The sequence below is a fragment of the Guyanagaster necrorhizus genome (genome assembly GCF_019112545.1).
Source record: "Guyanagaster necrorhizus MCA 3950 unplaced genomic scaffold BT62scaffold_18, whole genome shotgun sequence".
Lineage (NCBI taxonomy): Eukaryota > Fungi > Basidiomycota > Agaricomycetes > Agaricales > Physalacriaceae > Guyanagaster > Guyanagaster necrorhizus.
Genome location: NW_025064897.1, coordinates 1,064,417 through 1,087,547, shown reverse-complemented (window position 1 = coordinate 1,087,547; position 23,131 = coordinate 1,064,417). Strand labels below are relative to the sequence as shown.

The 23,131-nt window shown below is 45.7% G+C and overlaps 4 protein-coding genes across 4 annotated transcripts; all 4 read left to right on the top strand.

The window, feature by feature from the left end:
- Positions 1-15,533: 15,533 nt before the first annotated feature.
- On the top strand, positions 15,534-17,051 carry BT62DRAFT_934215 (uncharacterized protein). Its single transcript, XM_043186692.1, has 4 exons — positions 15,534-15,743; positions 15,799-15,858; positions 15,919-16,444; positions 16,500-17,051. Exons 1-4 carry the CDS (start codon positions 15,634-15,636, stop codon positions 16,854-16,856), a joined length of 1,053 nt encoding a protein of 350 aa, XP_043038074.1. The 5' UTR covers positions 15,534-15,633; the 3' UTR covers positions 16,857-17,051.
- Positions 17,052-18,817: 1,766 nt separating this feature from the next.
- Positions 18,818-19,414, top strand: BT62DRAFT_934212 (uncharacterized protein). Its single transcript, XM_043186691.1, has 4 exons — positions 18,818-18,907; positions 18,955-19,030; positions 19,061-19,084; positions 19,105-19,414. The coding sequence occupies exons 2-4, from the start codon at positions 19,016-19,018 to the stop codon at positions 19,261-19,263; spliced, it is 198 nt and encodes a 65-aa protein (XP_043038073.1). The 5' UTR covers positions 18,818-18,907; positions 18,955-19,015; the 3' UTR covers positions 19,264-19,414.
- A 332-nt stretch (positions 19,415-19,746) lies between these two features.
- BT62DRAFT_1008232 (uncharacterized protein) lies at positions 19,747-20,650 on the top strand (the record flags this gene model as incomplete). Its single annotated transcript, XM_043177424.1, has 4 exons — positions 19,747-19,802; positions 19,834-20,101; positions 20,160-20,276; positions 20,330-20,650. The coding sequence occupies 4 exons, from the start codon at positions 19,747-19,749 to the stop codon at positions 20,648-20,650; spliced, it is 762 nt and encodes a 253-aa protein (XP_043038072.1).
- A 937-nt stretch (positions 20,651-21,587) lies between these two features.
- On the top strand, positions 21,588-23,055 carry BT62DRAFT_900083 (uncharacterized protein; the record flags this gene model as incomplete). The annotated part of the gene is made up of 2 exons (XM_043183397.1): positions 21,588-22,398; positions 22,445-23,055. The coding sequence occupies 2 exons, from the start codon at positions 21,588-21,590 to the stop codon at positions 23,053-23,055; spliced, it is 1,422 nt and encodes a 473-aa protein (XP_043038071.1).
- Between the last annotated feature and the right edge of the window lie 76 nt (positions 23,056-23,131).

Here is a 23,131-nt window from a genome sequence, read left to right as displayed (position 1 = left end):
GAAGTGCAAGGTACCGAACTGTTTATCACGTGTTGACTGTCACATGAAATTTGGGCTTAACAACTCTCTATCTCAAAATAGAGTTGCTGAGAGAATAAATTGGACTCTTGTGGAGCATGCACATGCTATGCTAGAAGAACATCACTTACCAAAGTTTCTATGGCCTGAGGCAGTGGCATATGCCACATATTTGAAGAACCGATCACCAACCAGGGCCATCAAGAATAATCTAACTCCAGAAGAAGTGTTTCAGGGCATAAAACCAGATATTTTGGCACTTCAGGAATTCAGAGTAAAGTGCTGAGTGTTGCAGCAAGATAACAAGAGGTCAAAACTGGATCCAAAGTCAAGAGAATTTATTTTTACAGGTCTTATAGATGAATCCAGAGTCTGGAGATATTATAACCCTCAAATCAGGCAGATTCAGACTTCAAGAAATGTTATATTCCCTGAAAACAACACTACAGAGCCTATAGACACTGACCATATAGTCTTCCACCCTTCATCGCTCGAGGGAGAGTCAGAGAGCAAAGTCGAGCAGACTCCAGATGGAAATGATGGCATTTTGTTATGATTTTTCCTTTTCTTTCCTAGTTTTACCTTTATTTATGCTTAGTCAGAATGCATGAGGATGTGGGAAGGCTTAGTCATCACAACTAGCCCACCCATCATTCAACATAAACAATGATGCTTGACGATGCACAGACAATCTTTTATATGTGGTAACAATGCTCAAGGACAATGGGCACTATAGACACAGACAGATACAATTAGTAGTAGTATTATTAGCATCATCTGTACAGTATTTAAGACCCACAGCTCTCGCTGGTATACCCCAGCTTCAAGCTAAAGTTTATATTCACTATTCTACCTCGAGTCTATATCTGACCTTGAGTTGCATTGACCCAGATATGCAACAAGTGGATTCAGGTGATCTCCCAAAGTGTGAAGGGATGCCTGTTTATCACGTGTATCTAGTCATGTGATACTTGGGCCTAACAATTAGCTTGAAGCTTCCTCTTCCCTTTCTCAAGCCCAATTGTGCTGAGAAACTGAATGCCCTCTACAACCTCTACTGACCCAAACTTTGATCATGAGTTCTTTGAACTCCTTGCTTCTATTGTCGGAACATTGATAGAATTATTGGTGATCATCCAGCTGTGCCAGGAACACCATTCAATCACTGTCTGAGCCCTCAGATATTATAACAAGTTTTTATGCATTCATGAAATCCTACAAAACATAACCCCTGACCTCCCCTTACATGACATTCCTGAATCCTGACAAATGACCTACCAGCCCCCAGAAGCCAGGCCTAGTGGCATGCATCAGAGGAATGGTGAAAAAGAAGTAGGAGAACAGTGTTCTCTCTGACCCAGAAACACAGACACTGGCATCACAGGAAGGTATGGTATACTTGTACCAGGACTGCCCCCCAACCATGAGGATGAAGATGTCCCAGAAGACTTCTTCCATCAGTCTCTCTCCCCCAATTCTGCCTCCCCAACTCCTAGGGTTGCTAACCATGCCAGAGACTCTCTTGATGCCCCTCGGATGGCTTGACGATCTAGCCCCCAACCTCCTTGTAGCCAGCCTCACAGCCCCTGCTCTACCTCCTGAACCAGCTCGAGGGTGGGGGGGGTTCCCTCAAATGACAAAGAACAGTGATAATGAGTATGGGAAGAAACCATCTACCAGTACTTCCTGATCTGGGACTTCACTGTCTCTTTCAACTATGATGATGCCATTTGACAGGAGGAGCTTAAGCAGTGGGATAAGCTGCAGCCAGTATATCACGAGTCAGAAGAGCAGCAGAGGTAGGAAGCCATGCAGTATGACGAGCAACATAGAGACGAGCAGCAAGAGGTGGAGAGGGCTTGACTTGCAGCAATCGATGCCAGCAACTGGTACAGGCTATATCCCAAGATCACCAGTGTTCTCGCACCTGTACAGGCCAACCCCTCCCCTTTCTCCCTCATCTTCAGAGAGCCCAGCATCCTGAGCAGTGGATTCCTGGAGTACTGGGCAGATGGCACCTGAACCAGGCAATACCCAAGGCCCTCAACCCCTGAATACCCCTCTTCACAAACCCCCAGTGCAGACTCCGCCTTTGGAAGCAATGAGTCCATCCTCAGACATTATGGGTTATGAGTCTCTGGGAATGCTCACATCCCTGCTCATGCCCTCTGAGGATTTCTTGGAAGTCAAGTTGTCAGGCAGCTTATTAACGATGACTACAGGAACAACGTCCACCTCTATCACAAGTGAGTGGAGGCAGCACAAGCAACAGAGAGAAACAGATATCACACTGACATCAGAAGCCAACCAGCCTCTGCCTACGAGAACCCTCTGGTCGTTGGTCTGAGCACCTAGCCAGGGGAGCGAGGTGATGATACTACAAGAAGCTGTGGAGAACATCTATGACCAGCCTGTCAGTTCCCTCCTCGAAGAGGACGATGAGGATGAGGCAGAAGAAGAGGAAACTGAAAGCAGTGAGCTGCCTCAGGGACTGCCATATGACTTGCAGGAGGAAACAGATGAAGAAGAGTTATGGAAGTTAGCACAGGAAGAAAGGGAGCAGAAATACCAAGGGTATTACCTGCAAGGGGTAAATTTCTTATGGTGTAATGCTACTTGGTTAGCATCGCAAATTAGACAATTATATTTGCATTCAGAAACTAACAAATGAACAGAAATTCTGAGATGGGCGGCAACAGACCATGCCATCTGGCAGTATACTCAACAGCATCCAGAATACCCTATAAGCTGGCCACCAGCTTACCAAAGAATGCCCACTATACAACCCATGCCAAGATCCCCCCCCGTCACACCACAAAGAGCTGCATACCAGACCCCCTCAGCCCAAAGTGCATTTTCAAACTCTGACCAAGCCTCTTTAACAATGGCAACCTGACTAGCCTGCACCTGAGCACAGCCGAGGGTGGAGTATAACAGCCTGTGGCTTAGTACAGGGAGCCAATTATTAGGAGATCAACTACCTCCTGATCAAGCTGAGACCAGTAGAGCCAGGAAAGAACCCATACAAGATGATCCTGAGGCTATCTGCCTCAGATTTATGATCCGGGATGGAGTCATTGTCTGCATCGAAGAATCAAAGGGTAGCCTGGTGGCAGACGACAACTCACTACATTCATTTCCAGAACCATCCAAAGAATGGCAATGACTGCCATTCGATGGCTGGCCCAACCCAATGGGCCCCCTACCTGAAAATGCTAGTGTCCTCCAGTGTCGACCCAATCTCCTCTGCAAACCCCACCCCTTCAAGAGGGCATCCAATGACATTGACAGGTTTCTGATAGACTGCGAGCAATACTTCAAAGTCTACATTGGCTACCTAGAGACTGATATGAACAAGGTCGCCTTCACCACCTCTTACTTAGAAGAGAAGATGAAGATGTGGTGGATTCTCATCGCCCCAAACTTCTGCTCAACCATGAGAGGACATTATCGATATCTCTTGTGGCTGGTATTCAAACAAATACTGAACAACAAATTTATTGATTCTGCAGTATAAGAAGTACACAAACAGAAGATCAAGGAATACAAGATGGGTGACAAAGCAGCTATGGACTACTTCGACGAGCTAAAAAGGCTTGCCAAACTAGCCAAGATCAGAGATGATGTAGGAAATGATGGCTGAATGGTCAAAGCCCTCAAGAGAGGAGTCTCCTCCTTGCACCTCATGATGATTTCTGCCATGGGCATCAAACTCCTGATGCCCATAGGCTACGACCAGTGGAAGGAATGAATCATCGAGATGTACAAAGAATGATAAAGGCAGAAAGTGGAATTATCGATGCTGCAAGACTACACTAAAAAACTGACCCTGCCAACCCAGAGCAAGCCTGGGCAAACTGCCAGGAAATCACCGGGATCCTCAATGGCAATGACTTATAGCAGCCAGAAGACAGGGACGGGAACTACATACACTGGCACAGAGAAGCCAATGGATATAGACCGGATGAAGAAGAAAGGTAAATGCTTCAATTGTGGGCAGAAAGGACACATGGCCAAGGACTGTCTGAAAAAGAAGCACACTCGAGAAGATATATGGGCACAGATAGCCGAGCTGCAGAAGGAGGATGAGGAACTCGGAAAAGAGACTAAGGTTGAGGAAGTAAAAGATGGGGCCGATCAGTGAGCAATTCTACTGAGTCAGCCAAAGGACCTTATGGTGTGCCAATCCCAGTCACTAGTCAAACTGACAGTGCTCCTGTAGTTACATCTATGTCACCGCTAAATATGCATTCAAATATACCCTGACCAGTTACTATGCACACCAATGAATCACAAGAAAAATCTCAAATGCCTACAGGCTGAAAAGGGGCAGAGGGCCCCTCGGACTGGCTCAAGCCATTCGACACAGAATGGACCTGGAGAGCCATCAAAGAAGCAACTGATAACAACACAGCAAGAGCTGCACTAGGAGGATGGATACACCAGATCTGAACTGGGGAAGTAGCTGATGAAGTAATCACTGGAATATGAAGTGCCTCATAGAATAGGGCCCTTGAATGGCTAGACGAACTATGGGGACCCTGCAAATTTATCAGATGTGCCAAAACTCATGAGAGGGACTTGACAATAAAAGCTCAAATCGAAACCCTAACCACCCAGTCCAACCACTCAGTAACTGCTTTAATTGACAGTGGGTGTACTGGAAGTTTGATAAACAGGACTTTTGTTCTCCAGAACAAACTCCCAACTCAATCCACTGTGGCCTCTATCCTGGTATACAACGCCGATGGAACCAAGAACCAAGTCGGTTCGATCACAGAATTTGTTGAACTTCGCTTAACTATCGGTGATCATTCCGAATGAATTGATCTAGCTGTGACCGACCTTGGAACAAAGGAATTGTTCTTAGGGCACAACTGGCTCATCTGACACAACCCACTTGTCAACTGGAAAACAGGATGAATTACCTTCGCCCAATGCCAATGCTAGAAGATCCCATTCAAGTTACCTGATAAAGATCCAAAGGACAGATGGAACGAGGAGATGGAGGATGGGGAGACCCTCCTAGTGGTGGACTTGCAGGAGGAGATCCACATTCGGGCCGTTCACCATGCCAATGACCTGGCAGCCAAGGCCAACAAGGGGAGGGTGGAAAAAACATTTGAAGAGATGGTATCAAAATGGGTATGGGACTATAGAGATCTCTTTGACAAAGAGAGTTTCAATGAGCTCCCCAACCTGAAGCCCTGGGATCATGCCATAGAACTGATCCCAAATGCCAATGCCAATCTGGACTGCAAAACATACCCCTTTGGCAACCAGGAGCAGCAGGAACTCAACAAGTTTCTTAATGAGAACTTGTCCAGTGGGCACATACAGCTGTCCAAATCACCAATGGCATCACCATTCTTCTTTGTAAAAAAGAAGGATGGCAAGCTTCGACCGGTTCAGGACTATCGAAAGTTAAACAAAATGATGATCAAGAACCAATACCCCTTGCCCCTAATCTTGGAATTGATAGACAAACTCCGAGGTGCCAAATACTATACTAAGCTTGATGTTTGATAGGGGTATAACAATATATGGATCAAAGAAGGAGATGAATGGAAGGCCACCTTCAGGACCAACTGAGGGCTGTTCGAGCCCACCATCATGTTCTTTAGACTAACCAATTCTCCTGCCATGTTCCAATAGATGATGAATGACATATTCAGAGACCTCATTGCCACTGAGAAAGTCACAATTTACCTAGACGACATCCTGATCATGTTTCAGATAAAGGAGGAACACAGGAACCTGATACGGCAGATGCTCGCCCTAATGAGGAAACACAAGCTGTTCCTCAAGGCTGAGAAGTGCGAATTTAAAGTACTGGAAACAGAGTACCTTGGAGTGATTATTAGTGAAGGAAGTATCAGGATAGACATGATCAAAGTGGTGGGGGTAGTTGATTGGCCAGAGCCAACTAAGAAAAAGAAGTTACAATCATTCTTTGGCTTTACCAACTTTTACTGATGATTTATCCATGACTACAGCAAGATCATCAGACCCATGACCCAACTCACTGGCAATGCCCCATGGGGATGGGAAAATCCCCAATGGCTTGCATTCACCGACCTAAAGTAACAATTAGCCGAAGATGTCATCCTTGCCATTCCATCCTAAGAAGGAAGGTTCCAGATAGAGGCCAACTCCAGCAAGAGAGCAATCGGAGCAGTGCTCTCACAGGAACAAGATGGAAAATGGTGCCCAGTCACATTTCTTTCAAAAGCATTGACTATGATGGAAAGGAATTACGAGATTTACAATAAGGAACTATTAGCAATAATGCTCACCTTGGAAGAGTGGCAGCACTATTTAATCAGAGCCTCTAAAACCTTTGAGATCTGGACCGACCACCAGAACCTCAGATACTTCTGACAGCCCCAAAAACTAAATCGCTGGCAGGTCTGATGGGTCACTGAACTTACCCAATACCAATACACCCTCCATCATAAGGCAGGGACAGCCAACAAGAAGGCTGATCTCCTGTCCCGATGTGTGGACCATGATCAGGGGGGAGACGACAACATGAAGGTTACTATCTTATGACTTGAGCACTTCTGGACAATGATGATGCCCACAGAGGAGAAAATTCACAAACAAATCAGAAGTGTGACTTGTGACAGCCATAAATGGGACCAAAGGGTCACCCCATCGCTTAATCACAAAAGAGGAATGACAAAGGAGGATGGGATGATCTGCTATGATGGAAGGATCTACATCCTGAGGGACCAGAATCTCTGAGGCAAGATCATCACCACTTGCCACGATTATGCAACTGCAGGACATCTGGGTATTGCCAAGACCAAGGAACTAGTCCTACGAGAATATTGGTGGCCCAAGATGGGAAATGACATCATAACCTATGTCAAGGCCTGTGAAACTTGCCAAAGAAGAAAGGCTTCAACCCAATCATGAGTGGCCCCCCTTCATCCAAACAAAATCTCAGCTTCCCCGTGGACCCACATCTTGGTTGATATGATCACCAGGCTACTGGATTGCAATAGATATGATGCCATCCTTATTATCGTCGATCAATTCTCTAAAGCAATTATCCTGATTGCATGTTCTACAGAATTGACCTCAGAAGGATGGGCAAGAATCTTACGAGACGAGGTATATGCCAAATATGGGGTGCCTCAAATAGTCATATCTGATCAAGGATCACAATTTGTCTCCAAATTCCTCGATGATCTATACCAACTCCTAAATATCAAATGAAATGCCTCTACCACGTACCACCCACAAACTAATAGGCAGATGGAATGGGCAAACCAAGAAGTCAAAAAGTACTTATGACTATTTATTAACTATCGACAAGATGACTGGGCTGAGTGGTTGGCACTAGCTGCCTTCCAACATAACAACCACATTCACTCAGCAACTGGCCAGACCCCATTCTTTGTCAACTATGGGTGACACTCCAATGTCACCCACTCCTTGCGCCTCCGAACAACAACCCCCACCTCTTCAAGTTTCACCGCTGACATGGTGAAAGTTCATGCTGAAACCAAAACTGCACTCGAAAAGGCTGCAACAACAATGAAGACCTATTACAATAAACATCGCTGACTGGCACATACGTACTCTATTAACAATAAGGTGTGGCTAGACATGACAAATCTGCACCTTCCACAGCCAAAAAGGAAACTGGCAGACAAACACACAGGCCTCTTCCCCATCCTATCAAAAGTAGGAAACAGTGCCTACAAACTTCGCCTCCCAGTCAACTGGAAAATACATGATGTTTTCAATGAAACCCTGCTCTCACCATATATCGCTCCTGCCTTCCCAACCAGGAGAAACCCCTGCCACCTCCTCCTAACCTGATTGACAATGAAGAGCATTATGAAATCAACCAAGTCTTAAACCATAAACTCTGGAAAATAAAGGTGAGAGGTGGTGGCATGACTACAACCATTGATTATCTCATCAGCTGGAAGGGATATGGACCCAAATCAAACCAATGGGTCAATGAAAAACAAATGGTGGCAGACGATGCAATACATGACTATGAATTATCCCTAAATTAAGCCATCGGGATGATGATCTTAAGGAGGGGGTAATGTTATGATTTTTCCTTTCCTTTCCTAGTTTTACTCCTATTTATGCTTAGTCAGAATGCATGAGGATGTGGGAAGGCTTAGTCATCACAACTAGCCCACCCATCATTCAACATAAACAATGATGCTTGATGATGCACAGACAACCTTTTATGTGTGGTAACAATACTCAAGAACAATAGGCACTATGGACACAGACAGACACAATTAGTAGTAGTATTATTAGCATCATCTGTACAGTATTTAAGACCCATAGCTCTCACTGGTATACTCCAGCTTCGAGCTAAAGTTTATATTCACCATTCTACCTCAAGTCTATATCTGATCTTGAGTTGCATTGACCCAGATATGCAACAAGTGGACTCAGATGATCTCCCGAAGTGTGAAGGGACACCTGTTTATCATGTGTATCTAGTCATGTGACACTTGAGCCTAACACATTTTGGACAATTCTGTAGATGCTGGAAATGTTGAACCAAAAGAGGAAATAGCCTCTGATATATCATCAATCAAATCAAATTTCCCAATATGGTATAGGAAAGTGATTGAGCCACATGACAAATCAGTTCAGATTGCATCAAAGACTCAACCGAGTTACCAGACACTTTATAATCCAAGTGTACAAGCTGTGAAAACATCGGAACAACAGCATACCTCAGAAGAATCATCTTTGGAAGCCATAAATATTGCAATAGACTATGCATGCATTGGGAAAACTGCAGACAACCTCAGTGATGAGCCATTAAGCCTTGAAGAAGCCAAAACAAGGTCAGACCAGCATCATTGGAAGAAAGCAATGAATGAAGAATACAATCTATTGACTTCTCTAGGTACATGGCAGCTGAAAGAATTACCCAAAGACAGATCACTTGTGGATTGCAAGTGGACTTACAGATTGAAAAGGGATGATGATGGGAAAATCATCAGGTACAAGGCCAGACTTGTTGCAAAAGGATTTTCACAGGTACCTGGCATTGATTTCTTTGAGACATATGCATTAGTTGTCAGGCTGGACACATTCTGCCTACTCATAGCAATTGCTGCTCAAAGAAACCTAATCATTCATGAAATGGATGTTGTTGGAGCTTACTTAAATGGTAAACTCAATGAATTCATTTACATGGCACAGCCACCTGAATATTCAGATGGGAGTGAAAAAGTGGCACACCTCAAATTAACATTGTACAGACTCAAGCAATCTGGCTGAGTTTGGAATGACAAATTAAATGCTACATTTTTGAGACTTGGATACATCAGATTGATCAGTGATCAATATGTGTACATCAGACAAATGAGTTCTGGTCCCATAATCATAGCTGTACATGTCGACGACATGACACTGCTTGCTCCAGATGATGAAACCATGTCTAAAATGAAAGAAGAGCTTAAGAAGAAGCTAAATGTCACAGACATGGGGGAGATTCAATATATATTGGGCATGAAGATAGACAGGAATTGGGACAAGAGCACTATCACTCTATTCCAGAAGGCATATATTCTCAAAGTACTTGAGCAAATGGGCATGAATGACTGCAAACTGGTCAAAATGCCTATGGACCCAAATGTATGGCTAGAGAAAATTCTGACAGAAGACCTATGAGGCATTGACACAGCCATCAGGCAATATTACCATACTGGTGTCAGATCACTAATGTATGTGGCCAATGGATCCCAGCCCAACATTGCACATGCTGTCACCAAATTAAGCAAGTATGTGCAGAATCTGGCTGCTGAGCACGTCACAGCCTTGAAGCGAGTTTTCCACTATCTGAAGGGAACTCTAGACTTCAGAATCACATATGGAGGGACTATGGATGAGCTGATACCTTATTCAGACTCAGACTGGAGAGAAGACAGAACAGATAAAAGATCAACATCTGGTTATGTCTGTACCTATGCAGGGGGAGCTGTTACTTGAAGTTCAAAGAAACAGCCCACCATAGCCTTATCCACTATAGAAGCAGAATATATGGCCCTTGCACACACAACCCAGGAAGTAATTTGGCTATGAGCACTCTTAACTGAATTAGGATTGCCACCTTATAAAGTGATGACTATTTTTGTCGACAACCAATCAGCAATCAAATTCACCGAGAACCCTATATTCCATGCATGATCAAAGCATATAGACATATGGCACCACTTTGTGAGTGCATGGCTTCAAATGAAGTCAAAGTTCAGCACTGTGCATCAGAAGAGAACTTAGCGGATATATTCACTAAAGGCCTACCAAGACCATTACATGAGTATTTATCTGCAGGTATTCTAGGAACTTGGAATTGAGAGGGAGTGTTGGGATAGCAATCCTGAGCAAGTATGAGAACATACTCAAAGATATGATGCCAGTCAGCAGCAGCTGACTTAAATCATGATCTAGACTTATTTAGTATCTTGTAGAAAGATCTCGAAGTAATATGAAATATATTTAAGTAGAACATTTCTCTCTTGAGAGGCTAATTCTAGTTCTCTGTACATTACTCTGCTCTCTACTTACAACAGTCAATATGCTTGGTTCAGGCATGATACTGATGATCTTTTGAGAGTGCAATAGCAGACTGATTGTCTGAAAATAAAGTTGTAGCCTCAGTAATTGGTGAGAAAACCTGAGAGAGCAGACTGCAAAGCCAGAGTGCCTCCTTCGATGCATGAGTTGCAGCCACATATTCAGACTCAGTGGTTGAAAGTGAGACGATCTTCTGCTTTTTAGATGACCACAAAACAGCTCCACCATTCAGCATGAAAGTGTACCCAGTAATAGCATGCCTATCCTCTGCCATGCTCCCATCAGCATCCACATAACTATGCAAAACCTTTCTGTTTCTCCCAAATGTCAGCTGGTAATCCCTCATGCCCTTCAGATAGCAAAAGATGTGCTTTACAGCCTTTCAATGAGCCTCTGCAGCAGCCATTGAATATTTTGAGACTGTTGTCATAGCAAATGTGATATCAGGGTGTGTCCTGAGCATAATCCAGATCAAAGAGCCAACAGACTCTCTGTAAGAGACATCTCTCATGGCTGCAATTTCTCAGGTGGAGGCTGATGCAGAAAAGGAAGACAAACGGAGATTAATATCCATTGGTGTAGAGACTGGTTTGAGGTCTTCAAAGCTATAGTGATGAACAATGGCATTGATATACGAGCATTGAAAAAGAGAAATGGAGCATGACTCATAGTCATGCATGATCTTGATGCTGAGAATCCAATGCAGCTTCCCCAAATCCATGACTTCCATGTATTTTGCTATACCTTTCTTTATCTCTCACACTAGATGCAATAATGATACTGCAATGGTGCAGTCATCAATATGGACAGCAATGATAGTCAAGTTTCAGCCTTCCTGCTTGTAAAACATGGCTTGATCAATGTCGTACTGCTTGAATCTCAGCTGCACCACCAAAATCTCAATGAGACATTGATACCAGTGATGACCACTCTGCTTCAAACTATATAGAGTCTTTATGAGATGGCAGACTTGACCAGGATGGGAGCCAGGCTCAGAATAGCCAGGAGATTGATGCATGTAAATGATTTCTTCATTGATGAGCTTTCCATTCAAGTATGCACCCTTGATATCGACTTGATGGAGCTCTAGATCGAGTGCCACAGCTATAGCAAGGATTGAATGTGTTGGGATTTTGCTGGAAAGTTCTAGAAAGAGCAATCCAGCATCATGCCAAGAGTTGATGAGTAAGCCTGAGAGAAAGAGAAAGTTGTAGTAAATTCTAGATACAAGCCTGGAGAGTATAAATACAAGCTCTGTAGGAGCTGCAGAATAATAAGTTCATATATCTGATCTTATCAGTCTGGAGTCTACTCTGCGCATCACCAAGGATTTCCAACAGAATGGATAGATGCAAGCCTTACAACAGGGGCATAAGTGTCAAAGTAGTCGATACCAGATACTTGTGAGAACCCTTGTGCTACCAAGCAAGTCTTAAACTTGACTATGCCTCCCTCAGCATTCTTCTTGATTCGAAAGATCCACTTTGAGCCTATGACATTTGCTCCAACTGGTTTTTTGATAATTTTCCAAGTCTCTGCAGTCTTCAATATCACAAGCTCTTCCTGTATTGCACCTTTCCACAAAGGCCAATCAGGCTGATACTTCACTTCAGCTAGACTGCATGACTCTAAGACTTCTGCATCAGCTGTTGAAATGGCCATGGCATACTCCTCAAGAAAGTCAGCATCCTCGAGTATCATCAACCAATCTGCCTCTCTTTCTCCCTCAAACTTGAGAGGTTCATTGTTTTCATTGGCAACTGGTAACTGAACACCAACAGGTACCACAGAATTGCTTGGGCATGCCAATACACTGCCTTTGCTGGAGATGAGGTCCAGCACCCACTGGCTAGGCTTTTGAGTGTGTCCAGAACAGGTTTCTTCAACTATGGGTTGGACTGTAGGCTGAGCTTCAGAGGTAGATGACACCTGTGATGGCTTTGCAGTAGGTGGATTGGACTGAGTTTTTGGCATTGACAGAATCTTATGTAGCTCAATGTCTTTCTCTCCTTCAAGATCATCAGTGGTAATATGAGTTGTGTCGAAATAGACATTTTGCTTGATGAACACCATCTTGCTCTCTGTCCAGTAGACACAGGATCCATTGCTTGTTTTGTCGAATCCAATCCACCGACCTTCATGTATATGGCCACCCAGCTTTATAGCCTTAGTCTCAAGGTATACCCAGCATTTCTCTCTCCATTTCCACAACCCTTTTAGATCTGGCTTCTTCCCTGTGACAGCTTCATAAGGAGTCATCCCATCTAGAGCTTTTGTCGATGTTCTGTTGAGGATCCAGATAGCATAATGAATAGCTTCAGCCTATAGGAAGCGAGGTAAGCCACTCGAATGCAGCATAGCTCTGACTTTTTCAATAACTGTGCGATTATACCTTTCAGCCACCCCATTGTGCTGTGGCATATCATGCACAGTCATCTTCCTTGCTGTGCTGGCATTTTTCAGATGCAAGACAAATGCTTTGTCAAAGTATTCACCTCCATGATCTGAATGGAGGATTTTTACAGGGCAGTCATACTGAGTGCAGATGCAAGCTTCATAGGCTTTGTATGCTGTGAAAGCTTCACTCTTCTGGCATAAGAATTCAAGGTAAGCCCAATGAGTGCTGTCATCAATGAAAGAGATAAAGTAACAGCATTTATGCAGGGATTCTACAGGTGCAGGTCCCCATAAATCAGAGTGAATTTCACCTCCAATATTAGTTGCACGTTCTCCCTCTCGAGCCTTAGACACTGGCTTTTGTGTAGCTTTAGCATAGACACATGACTTGCAGAACTGTGGTTCTCCAGATGACTTGTCAAGCTTTACTCCAGTCACAAAGCCTTTTTCAACCAGATGGCGAGCAACTTCAGATGAAATGTGGCCCATGTGGCAATACAATTGATCTAGAGTAAGCACCTCCTCAGCTGTCCCAGCCAAATCTCTCTTATGATGAACCTGATATAGGCCACCATCATCTTTTGGGATAACCCCAACAATCTTTTCATCTGGTGCATGGATGGTGCATTTTCCACCACTGAAAGTCAACTTGAAACCAAGATCATCAAGTTGGCCAACTGAAATGAGTGTATAGCCAACTTTGAGAGAGTACATGACCTTAGTGAGTTGCAGATTGCTCGCATTTGCACTATTTGGCACATCAATGCTCATCATGCCCTTTCTAGCTGCAGAAAATTTTTGAGTGTTCACAGCATGGAATGCCTTGGGTGGGACAGACTGGAACGAGTTGAAATCATTGCGGTAAGGGAAAATATGGCATATACAGCCAGAGTCGTAGAGTTCAGTATGAATTTGAACATCAGGTGAGTTTACAGTGTTGGTAACAGCTGCAACTGACTCTTCAGAAGCAGATACATCCTCCAAGGTCAGCATGCCAGATGTGGCATCCGATTGCTTGTCAACAAAGGAGTTCACATCACTCCAGTCAACATCTGAGGACAATGCACTGCTCAGCTCATCCCACAACTCATCACCAACCTCTGAAAAAAGGTTGGTACCATCGTCTTCATCTCTCAAGTCCTCTGATAAGCCCTCAACTTCAGACTTGTCTGACTCAGAAACTGCAGCCAGTGATGGCATGTTGCTAGCATCATCAACTCTGAATGCATCACTGGCTTCCCAGTCTAAATCCGATGATTCCTCAGCCACATTGGCTATTTCACCCTTCAATCCAGAGGCCTTGCTGTCATTGTCTGACAACTTCTTCTTGGGGCATTTGTTTTTAAAGTGTCCTTCTTTCCCACATCCTCAGCACAATTTCTTGCTGGGTTTCTTGCCCTTCTTATTGCCACCTGAGCTTGATGAAACAGACATGGCTTTATCTTGCTCCAAGTCCTTTCCCTTTCCAGACTGCTGACTATGCTTGGCTCGCTCACACTCCAGTCAGTTGTATTCCTCAGAAATGGCATGGATCAGGTTCTCGGAATCGACTTCCTTGTTGGAACTAAAAAGCTTTGCCGCCATAAGGAGAGTCGATGCATGCTTGGCAAGATAGGGAGGGATAGAGGTGAGAATCATTGAGTGGTAATCCTTCTCCTTGATGATGACACTGATGGAAGCTAATGACTCCCGTTTCATTGACAGACTGTCAAGAAACTTGCAAACATTGCCTTTGGCCAGGCAATGCGACTCCATAAACTGCTGCCAAAGGTCGGTTTGTGCATAGCCGCTCTTATCGGTAAACTCTTTTTCAATCTTTGACCAGGCTACAGCAACTGTGGGAAGATGCTGAATCTTCATAGTGACTGAGTCAGGGATCTTCGAGAGCAGGAGGTTCTTGGCTACAGCCTCATCTTTCTCCCATTCATCTATAACATAGACTACAGAATACCAATCAGTGACATAAATGAAGTAATATAAGTAGATACTCACCCTCACACAGCATAGCGATAAGCAGAAATGCAGTGAGGGTGCTCAACAGACTGTATTCAATATATATAGTCCATCCCAACATAAAGGGGTATTGAGCTTGGCCAGCAGGATATGATGGAGCTCCTGCTTGCTAATCCAACAGCTGGTTCTGAGCATTGACAATACTGAAAGAGAACATCTTGAAATAAGTAACTCGGCTCCGGCTCAGCCTGAGGAAGCCCCATCTCTGGAGACCTTTAAATTCTACAGTGTAAGGTTGACTCAGAATCTATATAAGGGTACCAGCAGGCATCGGATTTTTTTGAATTTTCCCAGACTAATACCTAGAGCCTGGGAGGCCTTATCAATAGCGACATTGTTTTCCCTTGTTCACAAGTCAAATTTCCGACTCTAAAATTGAAAAAAAAAAAAACAGTCACTTCGCCTTCTCATAATAGCTATTCCTTCGAATTGGTTGCCACTTGACTATATAGTTGGTTTAATAGGAAATAAATGAACTCTGGGCCGCCCAACCAATTCATCCACGCGACTCGGAGGGTGGTTAAAAAGGGCCGCATGTTTGTTTGTTTTTTCCCAACACCCCACCCAGGCCACCAGACTACTTCCATTTCCCTTGTTCCCTCCCCGCCCTCTGTGAATCAGGTTTCGCACTTCGGCATGGCTACACGGGACAGTCGCATTGCGTGCGGCATCCGTGGATGCAAGGTAACCGTTTCAAGGAAAATAGACCTCATTCGGCATGGAATAACTCACACGAGAGGTCCAAAGTAGGGCGCTTACCATCTTCTCAGTGGTGTAACCTGCATTCATCGTTTGTGATAGGCTGTCCTGTTGCGATATCCCGCAAAACTCCAACCTCATCTGCCACCTACGGAAACATCAGTACGTCTGTTCGATATGTTCTATTCACGTCTAAGGGGAACCTCATACTCAATCCCATAGTTCTGGAAATAAAAAGTACCAGTGCACCGGTCCAGGCTGCGACTGGGGTTCAGATACCAAGGTTGGTTTCCCCCGCCATTATAACCAGTATCATGGGGGCGTGACAGCATCGTCGTCCGCCTTGGAGAGCACAATTAAACCCGCATCTTATTTGGACACCACCAAAACTCCTGCCACCCACCCTCACCTCGAGGACACGACATCGCTACACCCTTCAACTGCCCCCCCTCTTTTACACACGATCTACGATGGGGTCGTGTTGGAGAGACAGTACACTGCCGATCCCTCGCGCTCGTGGAACCGATACGCGGCGGGGTCTTTTGCCACTGCATCGCCCACCGATATTTCCACCCTCCAGTTCATGCCGACGTACAATTTTGACTTGCCGTCGTCCTCATCGAACATACCCTACGGTCCCAACGTACATCCAGATGGTATCCAGGCCCAATCTCCACCCATCCCCGATGCAACAAGACATGGCGAACACCTAATTTGGGCTCCCTCCACGCAGATCGGTTTCCAACAGGTCAGTCCGAATTACACACCCCAAGCTGAACAGTAGCACTTCACTCTGCAGACAGTACGCTTCCCTGACAATAACTTTCGTGCTGTCCGGCCTCAGGAAAGAGGAGAAATCATGTCGTTCACAGATAATTCCTTTGGTGCAGCAACCTACTCCAACGTGGCTTTCACCCCAGATCGAGTTACATATCACGATACATTCAATGCGCCTGACGATACTTCCAATGGTCAACCCTTCAGTTGGCAGTACCCATCGGAATATGTATCCCCAGTTCCGCAAGCCTTGGATTTTGCCCCAGATGCCATTGGTCTTTATGGTTCGTACCAAGCTTATGAAACTACGGTACAGACATATGAGTATGAGGGGGGCTACAGTGATATGTCGCGGCAAACAATGGACAATGGGTTGTTCGTAGGTGGTGAGCGAGTACTGCGAGATGAAGGAATTAATGGCGGTGTGTACTAGAACACATGAAATATGAAGGCACCAAGGAGGTCTGAGTGGCGAAGTGGGTTGCGAGTGCGAGATACAAAGAGCCAAAGCTCAAGCTGTCGGACAAATATTCCAGAATAAAAAGGTCACACCTCTGGTGACATGTATATGCACAAAAAAGAAACAATCAGCCATAATAATGAGAAGGTTTGAAAAGGAGCAGTTGATGGAAATATGGACCAGATGTATGGTGCGACGAGAGAATAGACAAGCCAATAGCGGTATTGACGATGTAAAATGAATGAACAAGTTTTATGCCATACAACCAAGATCTAGAATATCACTCTGAGCATCCTGGGAGAACGGCGATAGCTAGTCGAAGACGCCATTTATGAGAGCTCCATTTGCATCAAGAAGGGTAAACTCAAAGTTTGTCCATTACCCAGCCTGATGTCAGCCGTCGACCATCATATGCTTAGGGACTTCTGCACCGTAAACTGAAAACAGAGTCAGAGAAAGAGAAAGAGGGAAAGGATAAAGTAAGAGTTCACGGTAACATCACAATGTCAAGCCGGCGGTTCACAGGCTATACAGAGGAAGATACACTCAGCCATCATCACCGCCACGGAACCATGTACGAGACAGGCGCTTGGACCTCCAGTCTCTCGTGCTTGATAACCCAACCGGTACGCCGCGAATGTCAGCAAAACTATAAACATCCTTAATCTTTTCCTAGTATAAGCGAGCAAAACTTGGCAAGCATTCTGGATGGCATAGAAGAGCAGTATCGAAAACATCGGCGTCACGGTAGGTCACGTTTAGCAGTTGAAGACTCGGACACCACCCAATCGCCACTGCACCTGCAATTTCGCGATTGAGGATAAATATCCATAGCCAGAGCACGCATGAGCGCCTATTCAGTCTGACTGATCCTGACCCGAAGTTTGACACCGGGTCAGCGACTGCACCTTCCAGGGGATGAACGACTTGCCATACTTGAGGCGGGATCAATACTAGATGTGAGCACGATGCAGGGTAAATACGAGTAGAACTGTGGCGGCGGCGTGCTTCAGTTTTGACCAAGTGTTCACAGAAGGTTAGGCATACATTATCGTTGTGTACCGAGTATTGCCGTTCTTCTACTGAATGTCGTCAAGCTTGAGCACGGTAAGATGAGTCTATTGGAGACAGTCGAGTGTTGGATTTTCAACCTCGTGGATTGCGGGAGGTTATCGGAGTTCTTCGATAGTCGTTTTTTCGTCTTTGACGTCTATTTTGAAGGCCGTTACTACTTTGAAAACAATTGATGGTGGAAGAGGTTTTGCTGCGGAACATATAACTTGTAACGGTGTAATTAAAAGAGCTCATAGCACTACACTCACCATGTTAAAGAATCAGGCCTCACGACATCTCACAGAGAGAAAGAGTCAGTATCAACCCACCTAAGGAAGTCTGAAATACCCACTGGTCTTTCGCCTAACCCAATACCGAGCCGTCCCCACATCATTTCCTCCCGGTCACATGCGGAATTAGACTGCGTACACAGTCATCGCTCGTTGAGTAGTAATCCGATATTGTTTGTCTTGAAGGAGAAGGCTGTGAACCTATTGTCTTGGCTCCGAGGAACACTGTCGAAGCAGCATCTAAACAATGATGCCAGCTATATGAGCAACTTTGCACATCCGCAAAGGGTACTTGTTGCTTACCAGGGGTCCAATAGGATGCGTTCTTGTGAAGTGACTTTCTTCTTCTGTGCTGGCCTCGTCGAATGCTGGATGCAACGGAAGCGGATTGGTAAGTGCTGGTCCTGTGTATGCGCGTTCAAGATACGTTTTGAAGATCAACATGAGATACATGCACTTGTGAAATTTTCAATGAACACTGCTTAACAAGCAAATCGATTTGTTTTTCGAAAGCTGCCGCAACGTTTGATGAGACGCCGTGGTTAAGTGCCGACTTGGTCTTTTGTACATTCCCAGTGATGGGAGATGGAGTCACGGTAGCGGTGGATATCCAACAGCGAAGATATAGAATCTGGAGCTGGTCAGTCAGAATTTCTGACCAGAAATGGCGAGACGTACCCAAGGCGCCAGATACGCGTTGTCTAGCAACTGTACGACTCGTTCGGCAGAGAGCAATAATATGCTTAGCTTCCTTGTCTACGAGTGAGTGGTCCTTCCATTTGAGAGCGGCGCTGAGGATATGAAGCAAGTGGCGGGGGTCAAAGGAAGAAGCACGTCTTTGCAAGAGCTAACGGCAGCATATATCTAATATTTGTGAGCTTCCTCAGAAAGCAGGAGAATGACAGCAAACGGAAGCCAAGCGAGGTCTGGCAGTGGCTCTTTATACAGAAATTAGGACAAAAAACTCGCGTGTCCTGGATGATTTAGGCCCAGGAAGCGGTCATCTTCGAAGGGGAGTTTCATGCGGTACAGCTAGAAGCGGATGCTGTAGGACGTGTCGTCGTCCGGGTACGAGACTGTCGCGAATCAGACTTGCAGATGGGCGAGGACGAGGCGAGCTCATCGAGGTGGTAGAGAGAGAGACCGGGTATCAAACTTGGAGTTGCCGGAGCACAGCCTCTTGTGCCGGTCAGTAATATCATACCAATACCACTCAGTTTCAACGGCTTGCAAAAGAGGCCGGGTCAATGTTAGCACGAAAATTACTCAATTTTTTCTTCTCCACAGCATATTACTACCTAGGATTCTGTTTTGGCTTATCTAATGTCTAGTTATTTTCACAGGTGCGGTGCTTACGAGTACACACTGAATTTTTCAGTTGTCTGATTGGTTCTACAGAAAGTTTTCCCTGGGTCTCGTTTGATTATTACATGTCTCTGTGACATGCTTATGGATCTAACCAACATCTGGATGTCCTTCGCTGAAAACCCGAGAATATCCGCCCAATCCCCTCCCCTCACCGTGCTGTCCCGTCGCTCGCTCAAATGCGTGCAAAAGGTTCTTATTCTTCCTCGTCATCTTTGGACTCGCTGTTGCCACAGGTCTCTTCATCCTCGCCTCTGACAAAGCTGAGGCTGCTGGTGACATCCTCCTCTTCTTGACGGACTTGTGCGAATACGTCGCTTTCGAGGCCTGCCTGGAAGCTGTTTTCGCTGTGTTGCCGATGTTGGAGAGAAGTCAGTCTCAAGAAATCGGAATTGACCAAGGCGAGGTAAAGACGGTGGATATCACTATACTGGATTGCATAGAGCATGTCGCTGGTTCGGTGAGTGGCTTCCATATGTGATGTTCTAGCCCATGGCGGCTCACACTTTTACTCTCAGGTAATGAGTGACATTGCACGCCTCTCATACGGTGATCTTCCTCGTATCGACGCTCTTCCCCCGTCAATGACATCCTCGGGTGATGTAGATTCCACATTGGATATCTCTGAAGCACAGGTAAGCATGGTGATCAATGCTGTTAATGCACAACTAACATCCATATCTCGCAGGAGATATCTGTGGTGTCAGTTTCGGACATCAGCCTGTACGCTACCGTCCCCGCACAGAAATCGATATCGCGCAATGTGATTAAACGCACGGCAGTCGGCTATGCTGCGTTCCGCTCCGGTATTATTAGCTCAGAGTCAACCCTGCCAGTCAGTCGGAGACGAGAACGCGTAGAACGCTTTAGCACCATCATGTTTTCAGGATCTACGGGCCATGGCGGAGAGACTCGACACAGTTGGAACCTTCAGACACCCATGGGAGGACCACTGATGGACGATACCGTAGACCCTTTTGCGGCAGCTGAGCCTATGGGCGAGCAGTGACGCTGACGTGAGAGTAACTCTCTTATTTCAAAAGGCACATATATAAAGTTGCTGATTCATTCAATACAGATAACGTTTCTCTTCTTGTACGCTCTCTGCATATCGATTTCCTTCAACATTTGCATTCGCCGGGCTTGCAGCCACAACTGAAAATGAGAGCGTCAATTTAGAAAAACATGGAGTAATTGAACCGGACGTACGACGAGCAAGAGCAGGAAGTGGAGCCACAGTTGGCCTTGTTCTTGGTGGGGTCGGTGCCACAAGCGCAGTTTGGGTAGGAACAGGTCTCCTTGGTGGTCGAAGAGCAAGATTCAGGCTGTCATCGTCAGGTTAGCTGGGCCATTGCTGTAATGTGAAGGTCACTCACCATTGTGAAGGCGTTTATCAAAAAGCAGTTGGATGTAAGGTTGATGGGGGTCAGAGGTCTCCTCTGTCCTTTATATCGTTTCTTATCAAGACTTATCGGGGGTGGTGGGGGCCTAGAACTGTTATCAATCTGATTAGATACTGTAGTTGGAACATAGTGGGGTGCTGTCAGATAAGATTTCGCAGACGCGGTGATTGGTCAGCTCGTGACTGTTGCACACATGGCACTGACTCGACACATGGCCCACTCGACTCTCACTAAACTTTTGAGGACAGAATGTCAAGCCGCCGTCTCATTCTAATCGATCATCCTTATCTTGTCTTCAATGCTCTAACTTTTGTCACGGCAGTACTGGCAACCTCTTCGCCGTCTCTTATTCCTGCTGTACTTCACCTATCTGCTCTTCTCATCTATACCCCCTTGCTCGTGAATCGTCCCAGTGCAAACAAGCAGGCTGCTTTCTTGTGGATTAACTTGTCTTTCGCCAAATTTATCATTTTCTTTTCACCAGCCATTCATGCGCTTTCCTCGCGCGCTCCTTCCCTTGCCCTCCTCTTCCTCGGGGGGTTAATGACCTCAGGCATAACTCTAGCTACCCTTTACATTCACACCAAACTCAGATCACGGTTGCTATCAGCATGGTCCCAGATCATGTTATTTCCCGCATTATGGGCTGCTGTATGGTGGGGAGTATCTTCTGTCAGTCCGATTGGACGCCTCACCTCATGGACACCAGTCGTTGACACCATGGGGTACAGTTGGATGTTAAAGTGGCTAGGGCCAGCAATGGATGATTGGATTACCGCAGCTTGGGCGGTCGTCATCTCTGAAATTGCTGGAGCGTGGCTTATGAGCTCAGAATCCCTTGAGGAAGAGGAGCCGTTACTTGGGAATCGCGGTCCGGGTTCAAAAAATGAAGCAGCAGCAACTTCTATGCCTTCGTGGCGTTGCGTTCTGTATCTGTCCACTCTCCTAGCAGTTTTGACAATACCCTCGTTTATTGTCTCCGACATTGCGCTTCCTGTGTACTCTTCGGATACCACGCCGTTCAGCGTGGGCTGTATCCTTCCCAAACGCCGTGATCGCCAGTTGAGATTTGAAGACTATTTGCAAGAAACCAAGAAGCTTGATGGACAGGCTCAAGTTTTGTTGTGGCCTGAAGGTGCAGTCACCTTTCGGGACGAGTCTCAGCGAGCTGCGGCTTTAGCAGAAGTACAGAAGACGATCCGGGGATCCTTTGTGGGGGTCTCCTTTGAAGAGTCTGTTAAGGACTCTTCCGATGCTGCTGGCCGGAGCCTTTTGAGACGAAATGGCATGGCTGTTGTCTCTAACAAGTCTTCCTCGCCTCATTTGGAATACTACAAACGACACCTTGTCCCCGGTACGTTATTCCACCTCTCACTCATCATCAAGCTAATATTCCCTAGTTGCCGAATCATTTTCTCTGGTACATTCTACTACACCCGCGACCATTTATACCATGGAAATGAAGAATCCATCGGACATGAAAAAGTCGAATTGGGCACCTCCTCCAAAGTTTACGAGGCCCGTTCCGATGACGGCTTCCATTTGCCTTGACTTTGCCATCCCCGGGACTTTGGCTGCGCTTGACACTAGACCAGCTCTTATTCTAGCTCCTGCCAGAACATGGGAGCCCACGGTAGGTTTGGCCATGTGGGAACAAGCAAAACGGCGTGCGGCAGAACTGGACAGCACGATTTTATGGTGCGACGGGGGTGATGGCGGAGTAAGTGGCGTATCAGGTAAGGGGATCACAGAAGTTACACAAGTTGGGGAAGGGTCCTGGGTGCGTAGGATTGGCGTTGAGTACCCTTTTAACGACGAACGCACGATGTATGGCGTTAGGGGAGATTCTATTGCCATGGCTTTCATCGGAATCATGTTCGCAGGTGGGTTTGCCAGAGCTATTCCCTGGCCGACCTTGGGAAGCCTTCACATTGGCTGGGTGAAAGAGAAGTGTGCTCGTTTCCGCGCGATGCTTGGACGGAACGAGACGCCGGATCTTGTGGACTTGTAAAATATGAGACATTTGTCGTCTATGTATCTCGCTTTCTGATTGCTTTCGTAGAACTCCAAATTTTGTATTGTCGTTC